The sequence below is a fragment of the Nymphaea colorata genome, chromosome 6, assembly GCF_008831285.2.
Source record: "Nymphaea colorata isolate Beijing-Zhang1983 chromosome 6, ASM883128v2, whole genome shotgun sequence".
NCBI lineage: Eukaryota > Viridiplantae > Streptophyta > Magnoliopsida > Nymphaeales > Nymphaeaceae > Nymphaea > Nymphaea colorata.
The window spans coordinates 4,721,560-4,740,735 of NC_045143.1; the positions used below are offsets into that span (position 1 = coordinate 4,721,560).

The 19,176-nt window shown below is 39.4% G+C and overlaps 4 protein-coding genes across 4 annotated transcripts; 3 read left to right on the forward strand and 1 right to left on the reverse strand.

Moving 5' to 3' along the window:
- The first annotated feature begins 308 nt into the window (after positions 1-308).
- LOC116256531 (early nodulin-93-like) lies at positions 309-1,346 on the forward strand. Its single transcript, XM_031632921.2, has 4 exons — positions 309-497; positions 777-838; positions 1,024-1,099; positions 1,217-1,346. Exons 1-4 carry the CDS (start codon positions 365-367, stop codon positions 1,300-1,302), a joined length of 357 nt encoding a protein of 118 aa, XP_031488781.1. The 5' UTR covers positions 309-364; the 3' UTR covers positions 1,303-1,346.
- A 6,947-nt stretch (positions 1,347-8,293) lies between these two features.
- Positions 8,294-9,243, forward strand: LOC116256414 (early nodulin-93-like). The gene is made up of 4 exons (XM_031632776.2): positions 8,294-8,459; positions 8,711-8,772; positions 8,970-9,045; positions 9,149-9,243. Exons 1-4 carry the CDS (start codon positions 8,327-8,329, stop codon positions 9,232-9,234), a joined length of 357 nt encoding a protein of 118 aa, XP_031488636.2. The 5' UTR covers positions 8,294-8,326; the 3' UTR covers positions 9,235-9,243.
- A 3,766-nt stretch (positions 9,244-13,009) lies between these two features.
- Positions 13,010-14,104, forward strand: LOC116255919 (early nodulin-93-like). Its single transcript, XM_031632004.1, has 4 exons — positions 13,010-13,139; positions 13,415-13,476; positions 13,631-13,706; positions 13,950-14,104. The coding sequence occupies exons 1-4, from the start codon at positions 13,010-13,012 to the stop codon at positions 14,033-14,035; spliced, it is 354 nt and encodes a 117-aa protein (XP_031487864.1). The 3' UTR covers positions 14,036-14,104.
- A 1,208-nt stretch (positions 14,105-15,312) lies between these two features.
- LOC116255390 (pentatricopeptide repeat-containing protein At1g08070, chloroplastic) lies at positions 15,313-18,884 on the reverse strand. Its single transcript, XM_031631189.2, has one exon. The coding sequence runs from the start codon at positions 18,482-18,484 to the stop codon at positions 16,274-16,276; it is 2,211 nt and encodes a 736-aa protein (XP_031487049.1). The 5' UTR covers positions 18,485-18,884; the 3' UTR covers positions 15,313-16,273.
- Between the last annotated feature and the right edge of the window lie 292 nt (positions 18,885-19,176).

Here is a 19,176-nt window from a genome sequence, read left to right on the forward strand (position 1 = left end):
CAAGACACTGTAACAACGTGATGATGAACGCTAGGGCCCTCTTTTTGACCGAGAGAAATCGTGAATTCCTTTCAAAGATTTTCTGTCCTAAGGATCTAAGGTCGCATCTTTCTACTGGAGGGAGAAAGCGGAAACCAAGGACGAGCAGTTTTGTGCCGACCAGGGGGCGGACCCCCAGATTGTCTTCGGCACTCTTCGACGTTGCCAATATTCTCCACGCCGAAGTATTGGACCCTGGCACTCGATCTCCTTTTGCCATTATAAATAGCCAAAGGCGTCCTTCCCCTGATCACCACCATATTCTCACCCTCATTGCTCACTTGTGAACTACAAGTTTCATCTCCCTCTCTTTATCTCTGTATCAATGGCTGTTGATCCTTCTGCAGCTAAACCAGGAAACTCCAGCACTGACACCATTTCGTGTCCATTGGAGATGAACACTGGCTTGGGATATTACATGGACCATAGGGTCGCCCGGGCGAGGCACTATGCTCATGGTATCTTGTCCTTGCCAACTCCATGTACCATGTATACATCACTTTATTGATTTACTAAAATTTTTCTACAAACTGCTATACTCTTAGCTGCCTTTGCAGCTAAATCATGAGATGAAAGCTTGCCAAGTGCAGGCGCAACAGTCTCAACAATTAATTCTCCTTTCTCCACAAGCCAATAATTTTTACAAACTAAGAAAATGTTGTTCCGAGAGGAGCTCTGTAGTCGATCGATTGCTGATTTTGTTTTCTTTCTATTCTTCTGCTGTTTCTGTGATGAAGAGGGAGTGGTCGCGGGAGCTAAAGCAGCTGCCATGGCTACTGCTGCCAGTGCCATCCCCACTGTAAGTCTCTCTCTCTCTCTCTCTTACAGAAAATGAAAAAAAATTGTTGAAACGGAAGAAGACGACAAAGTTATGGACGAAACTGAAGTGCCAAGTCCATCCAGAAGTCTTCACCAATGCATGATCATCTTCGTTGTCCGACACTCCACCGTTGTAAATTTTTCTCTCTGCCTTTCTCCATGCAGTTGGCCAGCGTAAGAATGTTCCCTTGGGCCAGGCGCAACCTCAACCCCACGGCTCAGGCCCTCATCATATCCACTGGTAACTGATCTCTGTCTCTCTCTGATATACATACATATATAATATTGCATAGGATCATGAATTTTTCTTTCTAATTTTCTTTGTATTGACGAGGGGGGATGTTCAATTTGGTTGCAGTGGCAGGAGCGGCATACTTCGTTGTAGCTGACAAGAAAGTGCTGGCTTCTGCAAGGAAGAACTCCTTTCGAAATGCCCAAGAATGAAATCACGCTACTTGATCCTGTTTCCTGCCTATGTTAGAGCATCAGTAGTCTATAAAAGATCGACTTCTTCGTCTTTCCCATTGTATACTTCATTATTATGAATATGAGATCCGGGGTCGGCTTGTCCTGGATTGAAATTTATGGAATTAATAAAAGAACTGAATGAAGTTCAAAGGATACAAGACGTTTTCATCTTCCGATCGAGCTCCAAAAGGCGCGATTGTTTCTTTAAGTTCATTCATCCCACAGACGTGGGCAGCAAAGCATGCGTTTGAAACATCACACTCGTATCGCAGTGAACTAAAGGTTTGAATCTTACGCTGACAAGCAAATGGCACAAAACCACAACACTCGAACATCTCTGGACTAACATGCTGATTAAATCTAAAGGTTTTTCCTACAACCGCAATTATGGCCGCTCTGCACAATTGTTGGTGAAGGTTTAGAAGATTGGAAGTATTGTGACGGATTAGAATAGAGTTGAGGTAATCAAAGTTTCAGCCCCCTACATAATTATATTGTGTGTCTTTACTTTGAACAGGTTTCAGCAATAAAAATAAAAACTTTCAAAGACATTTCTGCACGTTTTGAGCAATCATCCTTAATAGGTAAAACTTCAACCAACATTATTAAGTCGATCTAATAATACATTTCTAGGGATTGAAATTAATGAAGTGACCATATTATAAAGTAGGACTAAGGTTTTGGGGAAGCACATAAAAAGACGATATTATATGTAATGTATTATCACTATGTTGTGTACATACAATATTGACGAAGTGCTTTCTGAGGTATCTAATTCATATATATACTAAAGATTGTCTTCCACCCAGATGAGCAGAAGGTGATATATATATATATATATATATATATATATATATATATATATATATATATATATATATATATATATATCCTTGAGTATTTAGGGGTATATGCCGTCTTCAACTATGAATATATTTGTCAACTACAACTGGTGACCCAACAAAACGATCATATTAATTAACTCTTGGTAACTTATAACCCCCTGCATTAAACAACAGATACTAACAATAAAATGTTACATCTCCCCGCTATAGGAGAGTTATAACTCACGAGTTCATTATAATAAGCCTTCCATCTTTACTCGACCATTTCCATAATGTTTATGCTATCTGTAGCCTTAGCTACCAATGCATATAATAACAAAAAAATAAGACTGCCATTAAAATCTCTCCACGCCATTTCTTTGTCAGACTGAACAAATTTGTCCTTTGACTTTGTCTACTAACTCAAAAATCAAAATGCGTTTGCAATTTCCACAAAATTGTGGTGATTGTTGAATTTTCATATGTTCCTACGGTACTTGTGGTTCGCCATATAAAAAGACCTAATGACATGTATATATAAGCTGTAACAGAGCTGTCACTGTCCAAAATCAGCATTTTTTGGACTTTTTTCTTCACCAACCTGACCTTCAGTGCAACTTTCAACGATGGCAATCTTAAGGAACAGAAGGATCGAGTCAATCTTGGTCGTCCATATGAATAACTTAGCCAAATTAAGTCTATGGAACCTCCTATATTCATATGAATCAACGCAAATTAAGTAATACATTGTAGTGGAATGTTCAGGAAAATTAGTTCTTCTCTACCTTCATTATTATAAAATAGAGAACTGAATTTTACAATATTTTCAATTAAAGAACCGCAAATAGCAATAACTTTAGCTGCATTTTGTTGCTTCGAACTTTTTGGCTGTTAATTTGGCCAACAATAATTAATTTTTAAAGCCTCAAGAGTATAATGTAGCTGGTCAGGTTAAGAACTGTGACAAGGTAGGTATATATCCAGTTTGATTCCTGTAGATGTTATACCTTTACGGTATCTAAAGTTGAACATGGTATGGCTACCATCTCGACACAAATGCAACTCAAAACCTTTGTTTCCCTTCTGTTGTAACCGTAAATCAAACTATTGTTTCCCTTGTGTTCAACTGCTGTTTCGAATCGTCTCACTAGTGCTAAATCTTTCCAGTTTTGAACACCGGGAACAAGTTGTGTGTTTTGACCTGAACAATTCAATCACGGTCACCATCATAAAAACCACACCACATGACCAATATAATCCTTTGGTAATCCAAATCAGATACTTAATGTTCACAAATCACAATCATCGGGATGCAGTGTTGACCAGTATGAAACCTCTCCCTGGACTGGTAAGGGAGCAAATTAAGGGCAGGAGAGTGAGAAAGATGAAATGGGTGTTCTGGTTTTGGAACCAACTCTACAGTCAGGTGGTAGGTAAGTCGATCTTGTTCTTCTCAGGATTAGCCAAATTCTTTGGTAAGTCGACTCACTCATTCAGATTGACCAACGTGAATTAAACTATTGACGGGAAAGTGGGCAGGAAAATGAACTGCCACCAGGTTCTTGTAATCCAGCGACCAACTTGGGCTTTTTGAAAGATTCATATATACATCCAACGCTTATTTTGAAGTGGTCACAGAAACGACGCCATTCTGCTTTGACTCCATATAGCCTGTCAAGAACCGCAGATCAAATTATCAAAGCCATAGCAGCGACAGGGAATATCATGGTAGTCTGAAAGCTTGGTGAAATTTCCCTAACAATTTGTCAGTGAAGACGATCTTATATATTTTGGACAAAAGTAAAGCTTCTACACACATATTTCAAAAACCCGTCACCCAAATGGGCTGTAAAGCCCACGGCCATCTGATGGATGCTCGGCTACTTAAAGATAACGTGATTGAAATGCTTCATATTTATATATATAACACAAGAAATTTGAGAGTTTTACTTCTTAACAGTTAAAAGTATTGATCAATCATTCCTGATACGAGACAAACGCCTTTTTCGTTTTTGAATAGCTCAAGCTTACCTTTCACGAAATGCATGTGCACGGTAAAGGTTTAGAAAAGAAATAACGAGACCGCCACAAAAGATGTCTTCCACCCAAAAGTTTCGAGAATTCATGTAATAATCGCTTATTGGAAGCTATGGGCAGGCTGCTGGTTTTTCTATCACCATCTTGGCTTTTGATGCTTCTAGATTGGACTAGAAGCGGCAGTCAAAAATTCTCTCCTGGACTCTTGTGACTATTAAATAATTCAAACTTTTGAAACAGAGTTTCACCCAATTAGTGGGGTTGCGAACCGCTCGGACACAGAAATTGATTTGTATATCCAAGACATTCATAAACCAGAGAGCAATTTCTCTTTTCAAATTGGTGTGCTTTAGTGTCTGAATCAGATATATATCATTTAGACACTAAAGCACAACAAGTTGGAAGGAAAAGTTACATTCATAAACCAGAACGGAGCAATTTCTGTTTCTTAAATTGTTGTGCTCTACTGTCTAAATCATATGTATGATTAAAGCACAACAATTTGGAAGGAGAAATTGCTCAGTTCTGCTTTATGAACGTCTTGGATGTATGGAATGAAGACTAACATGACAATTTCTTTCTCCATTTCCTTGTAAATTAGGTAGATTTTGAGAGTTGCTTGCTTTTGGGTGTACAGATTGTCAACATGGTTGTTTCTTGGCATGGTGACAGATTCAAGATGGCCCATAGACAGACAGTGTGAAGGAAAAGGACAGTGGTGGGAATCACATTATCAAATCGTTTTTAGTTTCAAAATTTCCTTAATTTTTTCTTTTTTTTTTTTGAAAAATTAAGTACTACTTTGTTTTTGCTAATTCGAAATGATTCATTCAATAGTTTATCAACAGAATCATCCTGATTGACGTAGTGTAGCTGAGTGTTATGCTGATGACACGTTTTCACCTTGTTTCATATTTATTTTTTTTACTACAAATAATAAAATGTTCAATACTAAAGTTAAAAAGGTATATTGTGGGACCACCCAAGTCTGGAAGCAACCCTATACCATGAGTTGAAAAAAAATACATTTGAGACACTTTCACCAGCCACCTAATCTTGAAGAGACTTTGTTGTCTGGTTAGGCTCACGTGGAAAACCGATGCCTTATTGCCAATAGGCTTTCTTATTGCTGTTTAACTCAAAATTTTCCTTTTATTTATCGTCTTGAGTGGATGTCAAATCTTTCATATTTTTCATCCATCACCACCATCTAGATAAAAAATAAGTGGCTGACCAGCATTAACTAAAGCAACCTTTTTTTCGTTAATGGTTCTCTCTCTCTCTCTCTCTCTCTCTCTCTCTCTCTCTCTCTCTCTCTCTCTCTCTCTCTCTCTCTCTTACTATGGCACACATGCCTTGGTGGGAGGTTTGATGCCCATGAAATTGTTTTCTTTTACTGTGGCTTTAGTGTAGACACGAAAACAATGTGCCGCTCTTTTCAGGGGTCTTTAACCTTCCCAATAATTTTGGGTATGTACTTTTCATTTCCATGCCTTATGATGATTTTGTTCTTTATAACAAATTGGTAGGGACATAATCTTTAAAGGGGTTGGCACAATGAACAGGGTAAGACTGGTAAGTAGAATTTTTAGGGCATCAACTTCGCGCACTGCAAAAAAACCCATTGATACGCAAGTTAAAACACAGCTAGGGTTTAGGGTTTGTTAATGGTCCAACTTCTACGTCTAGATTAAAAGTCAAAAAGTTATTGAATTAGAGAACATTAAACTGCTTTACTATCTCCTAACAATTAGTATATGTAGGTTTATTTCGAACCATATTTTGTAACCGGACATGGCCGGGCGTGGTTTTCTCACATAAAATCTAAGGTGATGGAAGAAAGGGAGGAGTTCTGTTTCTCTTATTGAGCAGTAGAATGAAATACTCCTGCTCACCCAAATTGTTAGACAGCCTCAATGCAATGTGACAAGATGATTTGTGGTTATATTCTGAATCCAATAATGTTAAAGTTTCATGTGTCGCTGCCGAATAGCAAATGTTAATCCAGTTACGGAATTCCAGTTAATGATCCAACTTCTATGTCCAGATTAAGAGTCAAAAAGTTATTGAATTAGAGAACATTAAACTGCTTTACTGTCTCCGAACAATTAGTATATGTAGGTTTATTTCGAACCATATTTTGTAACCGGAGATGGCCGGGCATGGTTTACATAGAATATCCAAGAACTAAAACCATCTTCCCAATAGGAAATAAATTAATAACATTAACAAATTATGGGATTAAATGAAAATATACCCATGGATTTCCCATATAAGAACTTTTTCGTACGTCTTTGAAACATCAAATCCGTCCCCCTTCTGAAGTTTCACCTTTCCATTAATAACCTAGAAAAACTGCGTTCATGGAGCTTAACTAATCATCTCCAGGATTTTTCAGTCACATTCACAATCCTTTCAAAAATTACCTTCTTAACAATAATAACCATTAATGAAAACCCTGCATATATGCTCATCTATTGAAGTATGTTCGCGTGACAATATCAACAATGATTTCCTCATCAAGAAAATCTGGTCCTATGAATATTTTTATCTCCAAACCATAAAGTTTGAAGTCCTTTTGACAGTCTCAGCTTTGAGTGCTTTGGTATTTGGGAACCGTGAATTTAAGATCAGACCCTCCTCCCGCTAACTTTAAGTCCAACTTTTGAACGATGCAAAGAAGTAAAATAAGAATTTTCAGTGTGGATCTTAGTTCTGACCTAGGACCCTCAGTTTGATGAACCATGGATATCAGCAAAAGCATGTCATGTCATATCCACATAAGATCGTGGATTTCAAATCCGGATTTATATTTTGGGTACTCAAATTTTGGGTCAGACCTAATGTCATTTTGAGTAGTCAAATTCTTGATCTCCTAAACCAAACATGAGCGAGTAACTTGACGCAAACTATGTTTTGAAAGAGTTCTAAAATTCCCAACATCCATTTTGATTTAGATGGTTAATGGTAGGAAGTTATTGTACTCCTGGTGGCCCCAAAGCTTATATTTGAGAATATTCCTTGGATCAAATCGAGGAAGCAAGGGCTAGATGGTGCATATATCCGTTTGATATATAGATGTAATCGTTGGTAACATGGTGGGTCTGCAGACGGTTCGACTTCAGATCGGATTTTTCCTGACCGGACCCGACATGAATCATAAGCCCGGCTTGGCAGGAATTCAACCAGGCCAAGAGTATATGACTGGATGAAAGGGAACTGGTAGGTTAATAATATTTAAATATTTGAGTTTAACCTATATAAGAAGTTATAAAAATTAAGAAAACATAATTCGTTTTCTTTTCAACGAAAAATTCCAAGCTCTGCCTTTGTTGACTCGGTGCCCATTTCCACCATGCTGAGGTTGAGCCGAGCGGCCATGATGCTGACCAGGTTCTGGCTGGCTGGTCTTCTCACAGTCCAAATCATAATATATAAAGTCCATGGTCGATTAGTTTAAAAATATGGGTTAGCAACAAGGGAGAACGCTGAACATCTTCATGTTCATTTGTCTAGCGCTGGAGTTTGCAACAAGGTGACATGCCACCTAACTCTGAACGTAGCTTGAAAAATGAGGTGGTGCAGTCAAATACCTTGGGCCTTCGCAAAATCTTCGCTAACATTTATATATAGTACGTTTAGCAAAACATTGGTCCCTTATTTTAGCTTTGTGAACGTGAAAGTACAAAAGGAGTCCACTTAGTGGTTGAAATCTGCTGGTTCAAGTAAGCACTGAGTCTAAGCTTCCTGGTTGAACCCAGTTTTATGCTCAGGACTTTTCTGAAGACACGGTAACAACGTGATAATCAACTGCAGAGCCCTCTTTTTGCTGGAGAAGAATCGTGAATTCCTTTTAAAGATTTTCTTTCTTAAGGATCTGACGTTGCATCTTTCTGCCAGAAACCAAGGAAGAGCAGTTTGCGCCGACCAGGGGGCGGACCCGCAGACTGGCTTCGCCGATCTTCGACGTTGCCAATATTCTCCAAGCCGAAGTTTTGGACTCTGGCACATCATCTCTTTTCTGCCTTTATAAATAGCCGAAGGCGCCCTTCTCCTGATCACCACCATATTCCCACCCTCATTGCTCACTCGTGAACAACAAAATTCCCGTCTCTCTATCTCTCCCCATCTTTGTATCAATGGGTGTTGGTCAGTCTGCAGCTAAACCAGGAAGCTCCAGTACCGGCACCATTTCGTGCCCATTGGAGATGAATACCAGTTTAGGAAATTACATGGACCAAAGAGTTGCCCGGGCGAGGCGCTATGCTCATGGTATCTTGTCCTTGCCAACACCATGTACCATGTATATGCATCACTTGATTGATTTATTAACAGTTTTCAGCTAAATCATGAGATGAACGCTTGCCGAGTGCAGGCACAACAGCCTCAACTCTCAACAGCTAATTCTTCTTCCTGTACCAACTAAGAACTAGACAAATTAATTAAATGGTGTTCTGAGAGAAGCATTGTCGTCGATCGGTTGCTGATTTTCTTTTTTTTTTTCTCCTGTTTTTGTGATGAAGAGGGAGTGGTCGCGTGTGCTAAAGCAGCTGTCATGGCTACTGCTGCCAGTGCCATCCCCACGGTAGCTCTCTCTCTCTCTCTCTCTCTCTCTCTCTCTCTCTCTCTACAGAAAATGAAAATTGTTGAAACTGAAGAAGAGGACAAAATTATGGACGGAAATAAGGTGCCAAGTCCGCCGATAAGTCTTGATCGATGCACGATCACCTTCGTTTGTCTGATACTCCACCGTCGTAAATTTTTCTGTCTTTCTCCATGCAGTTGGCCAGCGTAAGAATGTTCCCTTGGGCCAGGCGCAATCTCAACCCCACGGCTCAGGCACTCATCATATCCACTGGTAACTGATCTCTGTCATTCTTATATAATATTGCATACGTTAATGAATTTTTATATCTAATTTTCTTTGTATTGACGAGGCGAGATGTTCAATTTGGTTGCAGTGGCAGGAGCGGCATACTTCGTTGTAGCAGACAAGAAAGTGCTGGCTTCTGCAAGGGAGAACTCGTTTCGGAATAACCAAGAATGAGCTCCCGCTGATTGATCCTGTTTTCTGCCTATGTTAGAGCATCAGTAGTTTATGAAAGATCGACTTCTTCCTCTTTCCCATTGTAACTTTATTATTATGAATACGAGGCTGGAGTCAGCTAGCGCCAGTCCTGGATTGAAATTTATGGAATTAATAAAAAAACTGAATGAAGTTCATAAGATACATGACGTTTTCATTTTCCGATCGACCTCCAATGGGCGCGATTGTTTCTTTAAGTTCATTCATCCCACAGACGTGGGCAGTAAACTTATGCGTTTGAAACGTCACACCTGTATTCCAAGAAAAAGAGCGAAACCTTAGCTTTGAAGCTTACGCTTCCAAGAAAATGGCAGAGATCAAATCCGGCACTCTTCACCTATAAACCACATCGCTGAAACGCTCGTACATCTCTGGACTAGTACGCTGATTAAATCTAAAGGTTTTCCTAATAACCGTAATTATGGCCGCACTCCACAATTGATGATGAATATTTAGAAGTTTCCAAAAATATTGCGACGGATTAGAACAGAGTTGAGGTAATCAAAGTTTCAAAACGACAAATTCAAAGACGTTTCTGCTTGATTTGAGTAATCATCCTTAATAGGTAAACATTCAACCTACAAGACGTTTTGAATCTTACGCTGCCAAGAAAATGGCGGAAACTAAATCGGCTTCTCTTCACCTAAACCACAACGCTCGAACAACTCTGGACTAATATGTTGATTTAATCTGAAGGATTTCTTATTCAACAATGGCCGTTCAAAACAATTGATAGTGAAGATTTAGAATATTTCAGAAATATTGCGAAGGATTATAACAGAGTTGAGGTAATCAAAAGTATTAAACGACAAATTAAAAGTCCCCAATACAATAATAGAGTCTCTCTCCACTTTTTGAACAGGTATAAACAACAAAAATAAGAACTCTTCAAAGACATTTCTGCATGATTTATTGAGCAACCATCCTTAATAGGTTAACATTCCTACACATTATTAGGTTGATCACATAATACATTTCTGGGATTGAAATTAATGAAGTGATCATATTATAAGTAGGATTAAGGTGTTTTGAGAAGCATACTATTTTATATTGACCAAATACTTTTTGAGGTTTCTAATTCACATATAAACTAAACCTTGTCTCCCACCCAGATAAGCAGAAGGTGATATATATATATATATATTATCGTTGTTAATCTACGTATTATTGTTAGGGGCATATACCATCTTCAACTATGAATGTATTTGTTAACTCTAACTAGTGAGCCACCAAAATTATCGTATTAACTCTTGATAACTCATAACCCCCTGCAATAAACCACTAATACTAACAATAAAGCGTTACATTTTCCCGTCAGATGAGAGCTATTAACTCACCTAGTTCATTACAAAAAACCTTTCATCCTTACGCGACCATTTCTATCAAGTTTATGCTAGCTATGAGCTGCCAATGCATATAGTATCAAAAAAAAAAAATTAAGACGGACATTAAAATCTCTGCACGCTTTTTTTTTTGTCAAACTGAACAAATCCGTCCTTTGACTTTGTCTACTAATTGAAAAATCAAAAAGGGCTTACAATTTCAACAAAATTGGTGTGATTATTGAATTTTTATATGTTTCTGCGGTACTTGTGGATCACCATATAAAAAAGAAAGGAAATCAAGATCAAGACCTAATGACATATATATATATATATATATATATATATATATATATATAAGGCGATCGATATTTGCTCAACCAGTTTGCTAAACGCAATCATGTTCGTAAATGGGAAGATATGTACCAAACACGATATTGGTAATACTTTCCTTGACGTAAACAAACCCAAACACCGTTCACTATTATGATCGTCATGACTCATAGCCAGCCTCCATTATTATCTGCTTTAAGAGAACTATCATGGTCCACAAACAGCATTTCTTGGTCATTTTTCTTCACCAACCTGACCTTCAGTTCAACTTTTGACGAGGGCAATCAAAGGAACAGATGGATACGAGTCAATGTTGGTCGTCGATATGATCAGACAGCCAAATTAGGTCCATCTTAAGGAACAGATGGATCGAGTCGATCTTGGTCATCGATGTGATCAGACTTAGCCAAATTAAGTCTATGGAGCCTCCCATATTCATATGAATCAACGCAAACTAAATCATATATTACAGTGGAATGAGGAGGAATATTAGTTCCTAGCTACCATCATTATGATGAAATAGAGAACTGAATTTTACGACATGATATTTTGAAATAAAAAACGGTAAAAATAAAAATTACAATAACTTTAGCTGCACTTGGTTGTTTTGAACTTTGTCGTTGTTAACTTGTCACTTCTATTCTTTTGAGGGGTATAGTATAGTTGCAGGTATCTAATTCGATTCTTATAGACGTTTAAGTAATGAGTTGCATTACCTAAACTACCATGCATCGCTAACATTGCTCATGTCGATACAACATAAGACTCCATAATCAATGGAAAGGAAACGAGAGAGCGTTCGAGGCTTTTTTTTTTTTTTAACGATAAGCTGCTACTATCCCGTTCACCTGAAATTGATTCACTTCTTTATCTTTATTCAACATATTCCACCAAGACAAATTAATCACTATATTATTTCTTTGCTACCAACTCGATGTGAAAGTTTTAGAATACGTGTCGACACTTTAGAGGGGATATTGATCACAACTTTAGCGCTACTGCTCGACTTAATTACCCACGGTTTTAGTTTGTGTGCACCGACAAGCGATAGAGGTTGGTGAAACGGTAAAAAATCACTAAGGCCCACGGTTTTTGTCCAAGTATTATGGGTAAAAAAGTAGTGCTTTATTAACTTAACTATGGGTTTACCCACGGTTTTATTAGCCAGGGAAGACAACCCAGATACCCGGCTTCTTTCTTGCTGCCATTGTTGGAGCAGCTTTGCTGGGGAGACTACTATTGCAGGAAGAAAGCAACCTTCCTTAGTCAATATTGATGGTTGGCTACTAATCCTTTCCAATATCACATGCAATGGTATTGTAAGGACAGATGAAGTAATATGAAAGCGAAATCGGCCACTGTCAACACTAGTACGTCTCCAGAATCTCGCAACAATTCACTCGTATGTTTATATAAGTTTTTAAACAATGCCAACTATTCTGTTGCTAACGCAGTCAATGGTGTCAACTAACTTTTAAGTCATTAGGTAAAAGGAAATATATCATCAGTATGCCTGCAGTTTTTAAAAAATATATGATCAAGCAAGAATAAAAGTTCTTCATTTTTTTGGGGGGGGTTGGAACATGTGTTTACCATTCACACTAACGTGTATAAGGCAATCAAAGTTTGATTAACAAAATTAGCATTAAAAATAAGTGTTCGCCAGGTGCTTTATCAGCATATCAGAATATATATGCAATGAAATGATGAACATTTTGAAATATAAGTAAGATAATTTAACATTGATTTGAGTGCAAATAGTTGTTGCACATGCAGTGATATTACATGTATCTTATAGTGACAAAATGATTCGATCAGACTAATATTTCAATCACGTAGCTGGTGCGGCCAAATTAACCAAGCATGGAAAAGGAAAACAGGAAACAAGGGGCGGACCCCTAGATTTCCTTTGGCCTCTCAGGCTTTTTCCTGCAACTTCGCCATTATAAATGTTTCCCTCCCCTTCTCGCGATCACATCATTGTCCATCCCTTCCTTGCTTCTAGCCGCAACATACAAGCTAGCTAGTTCCTGCCAACTCTCTCTCTCTCTGTCTCTCTCTCTCTCTCTTTCTCCTACATAATGGGTAGTAGTGATTCTTCATCATCTAAACCAGTAAACAGCAACGCAGTTTCTTCTCCATTGGAGATGAATCAAGATTCGGGGCAGTACTTGAACCAAAAGCTAGTCGACGCGAAGCGCTATGGTCATGGTACATTGCCCAATATTCTGGTTTACTTAATTTCAGTTGGACTTTTGGTCGATCGCTAGTTTCCTTAGATAATCAAATTAAGCTGTGCGCTCACTTCAAGATAAAAATGTCGTAAGGATGCAACCAACCTCAAAAACGTTACAGTAGAACAAAAGGAAAAAGAATCAGACAATCATATGCAAGAATATCTTTAATTATTGACAGGAATTCCGTTATAATTAGCCTGCTGACATATCCCTTCTTTTTTTGCTAACTAGTATAATGGTGTGATGCAGAGGGAGTGGTTGCAGGAGCTAAAGCAGCTCTCGTCGGAACGATTGCCAGTGCTGTTCCTACTGTAAGAAGATCTCTCTCTCTCTCTCTCTCTCTCTCTCTCTCTCTCTCTCTCTCAATCAATGAAACAGAACAGTGTAAGAGAGCTACGGATTAAGATTTTGGCACAGCTTCTTCTATCAGGGTATAGGTCTGAGATTTCTCGTTTCCCTCTGCAGTTTGTGAGCGTCAGAGTGTTCCCTTGGGCGAGATACAACCTCAACCCAGCAGCACAGGCCCTCATCGTATCTACAGGTAATTAGTTAATCAAGCTTAAGCTGTTGTTTTGCAGAGTATGTTCTACCTTGACGTATAACTCCTTCGAAATTTACATATCTACATATGTATAAGCTCATATATAAACGACTAAATTGGTAAATAGAAAGTGATCAGACTGACAAGTTTGCTAATCCAAAGAAAAACAAAATGAACAACCGGTATCCCTCAAATATAGATCACGATTTTTCCTTTCTTCAGTAGTTTTCAATTTGGTTGCAGTGGCAGGGGCGGCATACTTCATAGTAGCAGACAAGACAGTGCTGGCTTCGGCAAGGAAGAACTCCGTTAAGCGTGTCCAAGAATGAGTGTCTCACCATCATATATAAATGTTGTCTATCTATATGTACACTAGTGAGGGATACCTTTTTCAGATTCCAATCTAGTAAGTAAATCAGAATTAGAAGTTTCTGTGCTTCAGCTCATCTTTTGACGAAGTTCGGGCCCATGCTAAACGGAAAAGATTAATAAGTTCCTAGTGTATCAGTGATACGGCCAAAGTGGCTAAAGTCTTAAGAAGTATTCGCCCTGCGGATACCAATTTATTGTAATTCATTTCATTATAAGAAATTGCATGCATGTATTGAGTACAACTAACATTGACTGCTTGTGACTAGATTAATCTCATACATAGAGAATGCCGCGGATAGATCTAAGCTCTATTACTATTTTGTCTTTTGGTTCATAGCCTGAAAGGCGCTAAATTGAAGCATTTCACGTCCAGTGCACACACTTGTATCCCCGACCTACTTCTATGAGTACGTATCATGCACAAGAAACCTGTTCACAATGCAAAGGTATATACACATAACCAGGATCAGTTTCAAGTTGATGAACTCATAGAACTGAGCGGTTTGAGGAAGACTTGGAACCATGAGAGAACGAGCGCTCGAATCAATTTCAGGTTTGGTTTCTTTCAAATGGCAACGATAATACACTCTAAGGACAGAGTGGTTTGAGCCAGTGTTGTAAAATCGATTTTTGAACCAAATCCACGGGCATTGATTCAGTGAACTGGCCAATTCACAGATTCAGCTGAATCAGTTGTGAATGGCAAAAAGATTTTGAAAAATCATTTTCAGAAAGATACGAATGGAAAAAATCTACATAAATAATAAAGATACAAAGTAAAATATTTCAAGAAATAGTTAAACATGTCAATATTTCAAGAAATAGTTAAACATTGACATATGGCACTGTTGAATCGGCCCACCATGTATTGTGTATAAGGAGTAAGGTAGTCCGCTACTCGGTTCGGGGGATGTTGCCATGCTGCAGCATTGACATATCTGGAACTCGATCTTACCTCACAGTTTGGAAAACAAACGGAGGCTTGATCCTTTACATGACCTCGGGGACAAAGGGAAGGGGAAAGGGGCTTCAGTCTTCGGGTATGTCTTCACATGATTTCAAAAAGTGAGGCGCATCCCAGCGGGCTCAGGTTAGTGCAATTATTGCAATTTTACGGCTTACCCGTGGTTCCTGATCTAAACCAGAGTCCATGGTATCCAAGTAAGCTGTGCAACCATATCTATGACACTCAAATGTATGTTTTTTGCCATGGATGAAAGACAGGAAAAGAATTAACTGTTCAGCCAATTAAAGATTAAGCTCAATCGAATTAGAGACAAGAAGAAGCTAGAAGCCATTCATATACGACTCTGTTTGTCTTTGTAAAATCTATAGAGTACGATTGTTCTGTTCCCTTCTTAGACGTTGCTTGGCTTGACTTATGGGCGCTCTGGAAGCTGAAAGTTGGCTTTTTGGTTAAATATCTTCCACATTTGAGCGAGAATCTAACCCATCCTTACATTCCTACAGCTACAGTCATTCACTAGCACAAATGTGTCATCAATATCTATTCAATACTTTTATCTTCCTTTTCTCCATTTTTTCCCATCTTCTCTTTTCAATTACGTTTTTTTCGTAACATACTCCTTGGTTCCTCAATAAAAAATGGCTATTGAACCCCTTTTCAATTTCCTTGACACATGATCTGGAGCAAATCGCAGAGTGAGGTTCCGAACTGCTGACCTAGCTAGTCGTTGGCTTCTGCCTGCTCTCATGATAGTTTCAATTGGATATTAGGCAGTGATAGCCTTTCTAGACGTGTTAATCGCTATAAAACTCTAGCTGTCTGCGACCGATGTATCCTTCTCCGAGAGTTACCAATCTAGATAGTCTTCTTTTACATCAGCAATCTTGATTTTTCCGCTGTGAAATAATTGAACTTGGTTAGAAGAAGAAAAGATCTAGGCTGATTAACTTTGGGAAGTTATCACATCAAGCAGGCCTATACGCCGTCAAACACAAAAGAGCTCCGTGAAACCGTCTCGACAGCTTCTCTCGAAGAATGCTTCCTTCTGCATCTTTACCTTCAGTTTTATTTGCCTCCGGAAGAAACACTTTTTCTTTGTTTCTTACCCAGAAGTAGGCTGAGTGATCAAGCATAGCAAATAAAACATATGCTAAACTACCAGCAGGCTCCACGCATCAGTACCCGGATCACAGAATGTACATATTCCAGTTCACAAACATGAATTCAATCACCAATAATCATTGCATGAACACGATCCATCCTTGAAGTGGTGAAAGCGGTTCCGGTCTCTAGCAATGATCTCCCTATTGAAAATCTTAGATATTAGCTTAGTAGCAGAGTGGCAATTGCCACAAACTCTAAGGTTCTTGACTATCCTGATGGTGGCTTCTGGCTTTGTACTTATGAACCCAAAAGCAATTGCCAGCCTTTCACTGTGATAGCGCAACATGTCTGCTTTCCCTTCTTCATCCATGTCAAACACCACCTCCGATGTATCAGGCACATGACCTGCCATTTCCAAATGCCTGTCAATCTCATCAACCATATCATATATTTCGTCACATCTTGGATGCCTCTTGTCATATACAAGAAACTCATGAACCACACTGTCCACTTCTATCAGGCTGCAACCTGGTGTTTTCTTCATCCCCCTGTCTTTCAACTTGGTTCTGATTCGAGCTACATCATCCCACCAACCTGCGCGAGCATATGTGTTTGATAAGAGCATATACACACCTGGGTTATCTGGTTCCAACTCAAGAAGGTGCCGTGCAGCATCTTCTGCCAAACCTAGATTGCCATGAACACAACAAGAACCAAGTAATGATCCCCAGAGAGCTCCATCAGCCTTCACAGTCATGTTTTCTATAAGAGCCTTTGCATCATCAAATAGTGCAGCTCGACCGAGTAAATCAATCATGCACCCATAGTGTTGGATCTTTGGAGAAATTCCAAAACGATTACTCATCGAATTAAAATATCTCCAACCTTCATCTACCATGCCCGTATGACTGCATGCTGCTAAAATACCAATAAAGGTGATGTCATCCGGCTTGATCCCTTCATCCAACATCCTGGTAAATAACTCCTGTGCTTCACTAGCACGACCATGCATTGCCAGACCAGAGATCATGGCGTTCCAAGAAGCTAAGCTTCTTCTGGAGCCCAATTTATGAAAAATCTGAGCTGCAATTTCAACATTACCACATTTCGTGTACATGTCAATCAAGCTAGTAAAAAGAGATACGTTATCACAGTTCGACAAATTCTTATCAATGTAAGCATGAATCCATCTACCAAGATCAAGTGCACCCAAGTAGGCACAAGACGGAAGAATGCTTAAAAGAGTAACATCATTAGGCTGCACGTTTGATCTCTGCATCTCCCTGAAAAGTTCCAGAGCCTCCTTGTAACGCCCATTATGATTATAACCACCGATCATGATATTCCATGAAATACGGTCCCTGTGAGACAATTCATCAAACAGCTTTCGACCAGTCTCCAAATCACCACATTTTAAGTACATATCGATCAACGCATTGATCAGCCGAAGATTGGGTTCCAGCCCATGTTGATCAATCCATGAATGAACCCATCTGCCCAAATCCATGGACGATGAATTGGCACAAGCAGAAAGGACGCTGACCATGGTGCTTTCGTTTGGCTCCACTTCAGCATCGATCATATCGCTAAACAAAGCCAAAGCTTCATCAAACCGGCCGCCCTGGGCATAGCCGGCAATCATCGCATTCCAGGACACTACATCCCTCAGCGTGCTCTCGTCAAACAATCGGCGGGCATCATCCAAACGACCCGCACCTGCATAACCCCTTATCAAGGCCGTCCGAGAAACAGGCTCTCTCTCAGACCCTTTAACAAACACTTGGCTTGCATCATCGAGAAGCCCGCTTTGAGCATACATATTGACCAAGGTAGACCGAACGAACAGGTCGTCGACGAGACCCAACTTGAGAATGTGGGCGTGGAGTTGTTGCCCTTCGTGACTCGCACGAATTCGCGAACACGATTTCAAAAGGAAAGGAAATGTGAAGGAATTAGGAGGGACACCAGCGACGAGCATTGAGATGTAAAGGGCGAAGGCGTCGCTTGGTGAAGGGGAAAGGCAGAGGGATCGGATAACGGTGTTGAACATAAATACGTCCGGCTGGTGGAGGGACCGGAGGAGGAGGAGGGCGGCGTAGGCAGGGTCGCCGGTAGGAGAGAGGGAACAGAAACGGAGGAGCTTGGCAGCGGTGGGTTGGTCGTGGTGAAGGCCCAGTTTGATGGCGTGAGCATGCACTTGCTTGAACTGGTTGATGGTTGAGCATCTCTGCAGGAGAAGTGGAAGGGAAGGGGATGGCGACGGCGACGGAGAAGAAACACTCTGCCTGAAAAGTGGAGTCTGATGAAGCAACTGAGGACTCGAGTAATTTGACATTTTAGCTGTCCTTTCTATCTGTGCGCACCGGCCGGACGATGCGTTTCTTATCCTATCAGAATCTGAAATCGCAGAACTGACAATTTTTTTCTCTCAAATGTTAGAACACAAATCTTCCGAATTCGATCAGTATGTCTGATTGCTACCTTGATAAAAATCAGTTTGAGCCTTCCAATCATTAGCCTTTTGCTCTTATCATCTTATTGATAGCTTCAAGCCTTCAACAACATCAAATGCGATCCATATTACCGAATGACTCGATCACAAAGCAACCTGAACTCAGGTGACCACAAAACATTCTCTAGGTGGCATGAAAACTTGTGAACTCCTTCAAATATTTTACCGGTGGAACTTGAATTCATCTTTGAAATATATCAATGTCGTCGGGCTCGGCAGCTTGTGAGCCCACACACATCGTGAAGGCCAAAAAAAAAAAGCATTCTTTGTTCTCTATATATTTTCAAATATTTGCTGATTAACTTTTAAATAAATAATAAGAAATAGTGCACGGATGCTTAGGTAGCACTGAGCATCTGCAGGTTGTAACAAGTAATTAAATTTAAAAAATAATTTAAATATTTAAAATTGAATGTAAAGTAAAAACTTGTAAATATATAAACTTGTCTAACCTTGTATAGGTCAAACAAAATAAGTCTCATGCCCTTCAGGTTCAGGTTAATGTACATTAGCTC

Excerpts from the sequence above, each read along its gene's own strand:
- LOC116256414 (XM_031632776.2), top strand. The coding sequence starts at position 8,327 with ATGGGTGTTGGTCAGTCTGCAGCTAAACCAGGAAGCTCCAGTACCGGC. Across the intron at positions 8,460-8,710 it reads GGCGAGGCGCTATGCTCATG|AGGGAGTGGTCGCGTGTGCT; the intron begins GTATCTTGTCCT and ends TTTGTGATGAAG. Across the intron at positions 9,046-9,148 it reads GGCACTCATCATATCCACTG|TGGCAGGAGCGGCATACTTC; the intron begins GTAACTGATCTC and ends ATTTGGTTGCAG.
- LOC116256531 (XM_031632921.2), top strand. The coding sequence starts at position 365 with ATGGCTGTTGATCCTTCTGCAGCTAAACCAGGAAACTCCAGCACTGAC. Across the intron at positions 839-1,023 it reads CTGCCAGTGCCATCCCCACT|TTGGCCAGCGTAAGAATGTT; the intron begins GTAAGTCTCTCT and ends TTCTCCATGCAG. Across the intron at positions 1,100-1,216 it reads GGCCCTCATCATATCCACTG|TGGCAGGAGCGGCATACTTC; the intron begins GTAACTGATCTC and ends ATTTGGTTGCAG.
- LOC116255390 (XM_031631189.2), bottom strand. The coding sequence starts at position 18,484 with ATGTCAAATTACTCGAGTCCTCAGTTGCTTCATCAGACTCCACTTTTC.
- LOC116255919 (XM_031632004.1), top strand. The coding sequence starts at position 13,010 with ATGGGTAGTAGTGATTCTTCATCATCTAAACCAGTAAACAGCAACGCA. Across the intron at positions 13,477-13,630 it reads TTGCCAGTGCTGTTCCTACT|TTTGTGAGCGTCAGAGTGTT; the intron begins GTAAGAAGATCT and ends TTCCCTCTGCAG. Across the intron at positions 13,707-13,949 it reads GGCCCTCATCGTATCTACAG|TGGCAGGGGCGGCATACTTC; the intron begins GTAATTAGTTAA and ends ATTTGGTTGCAG.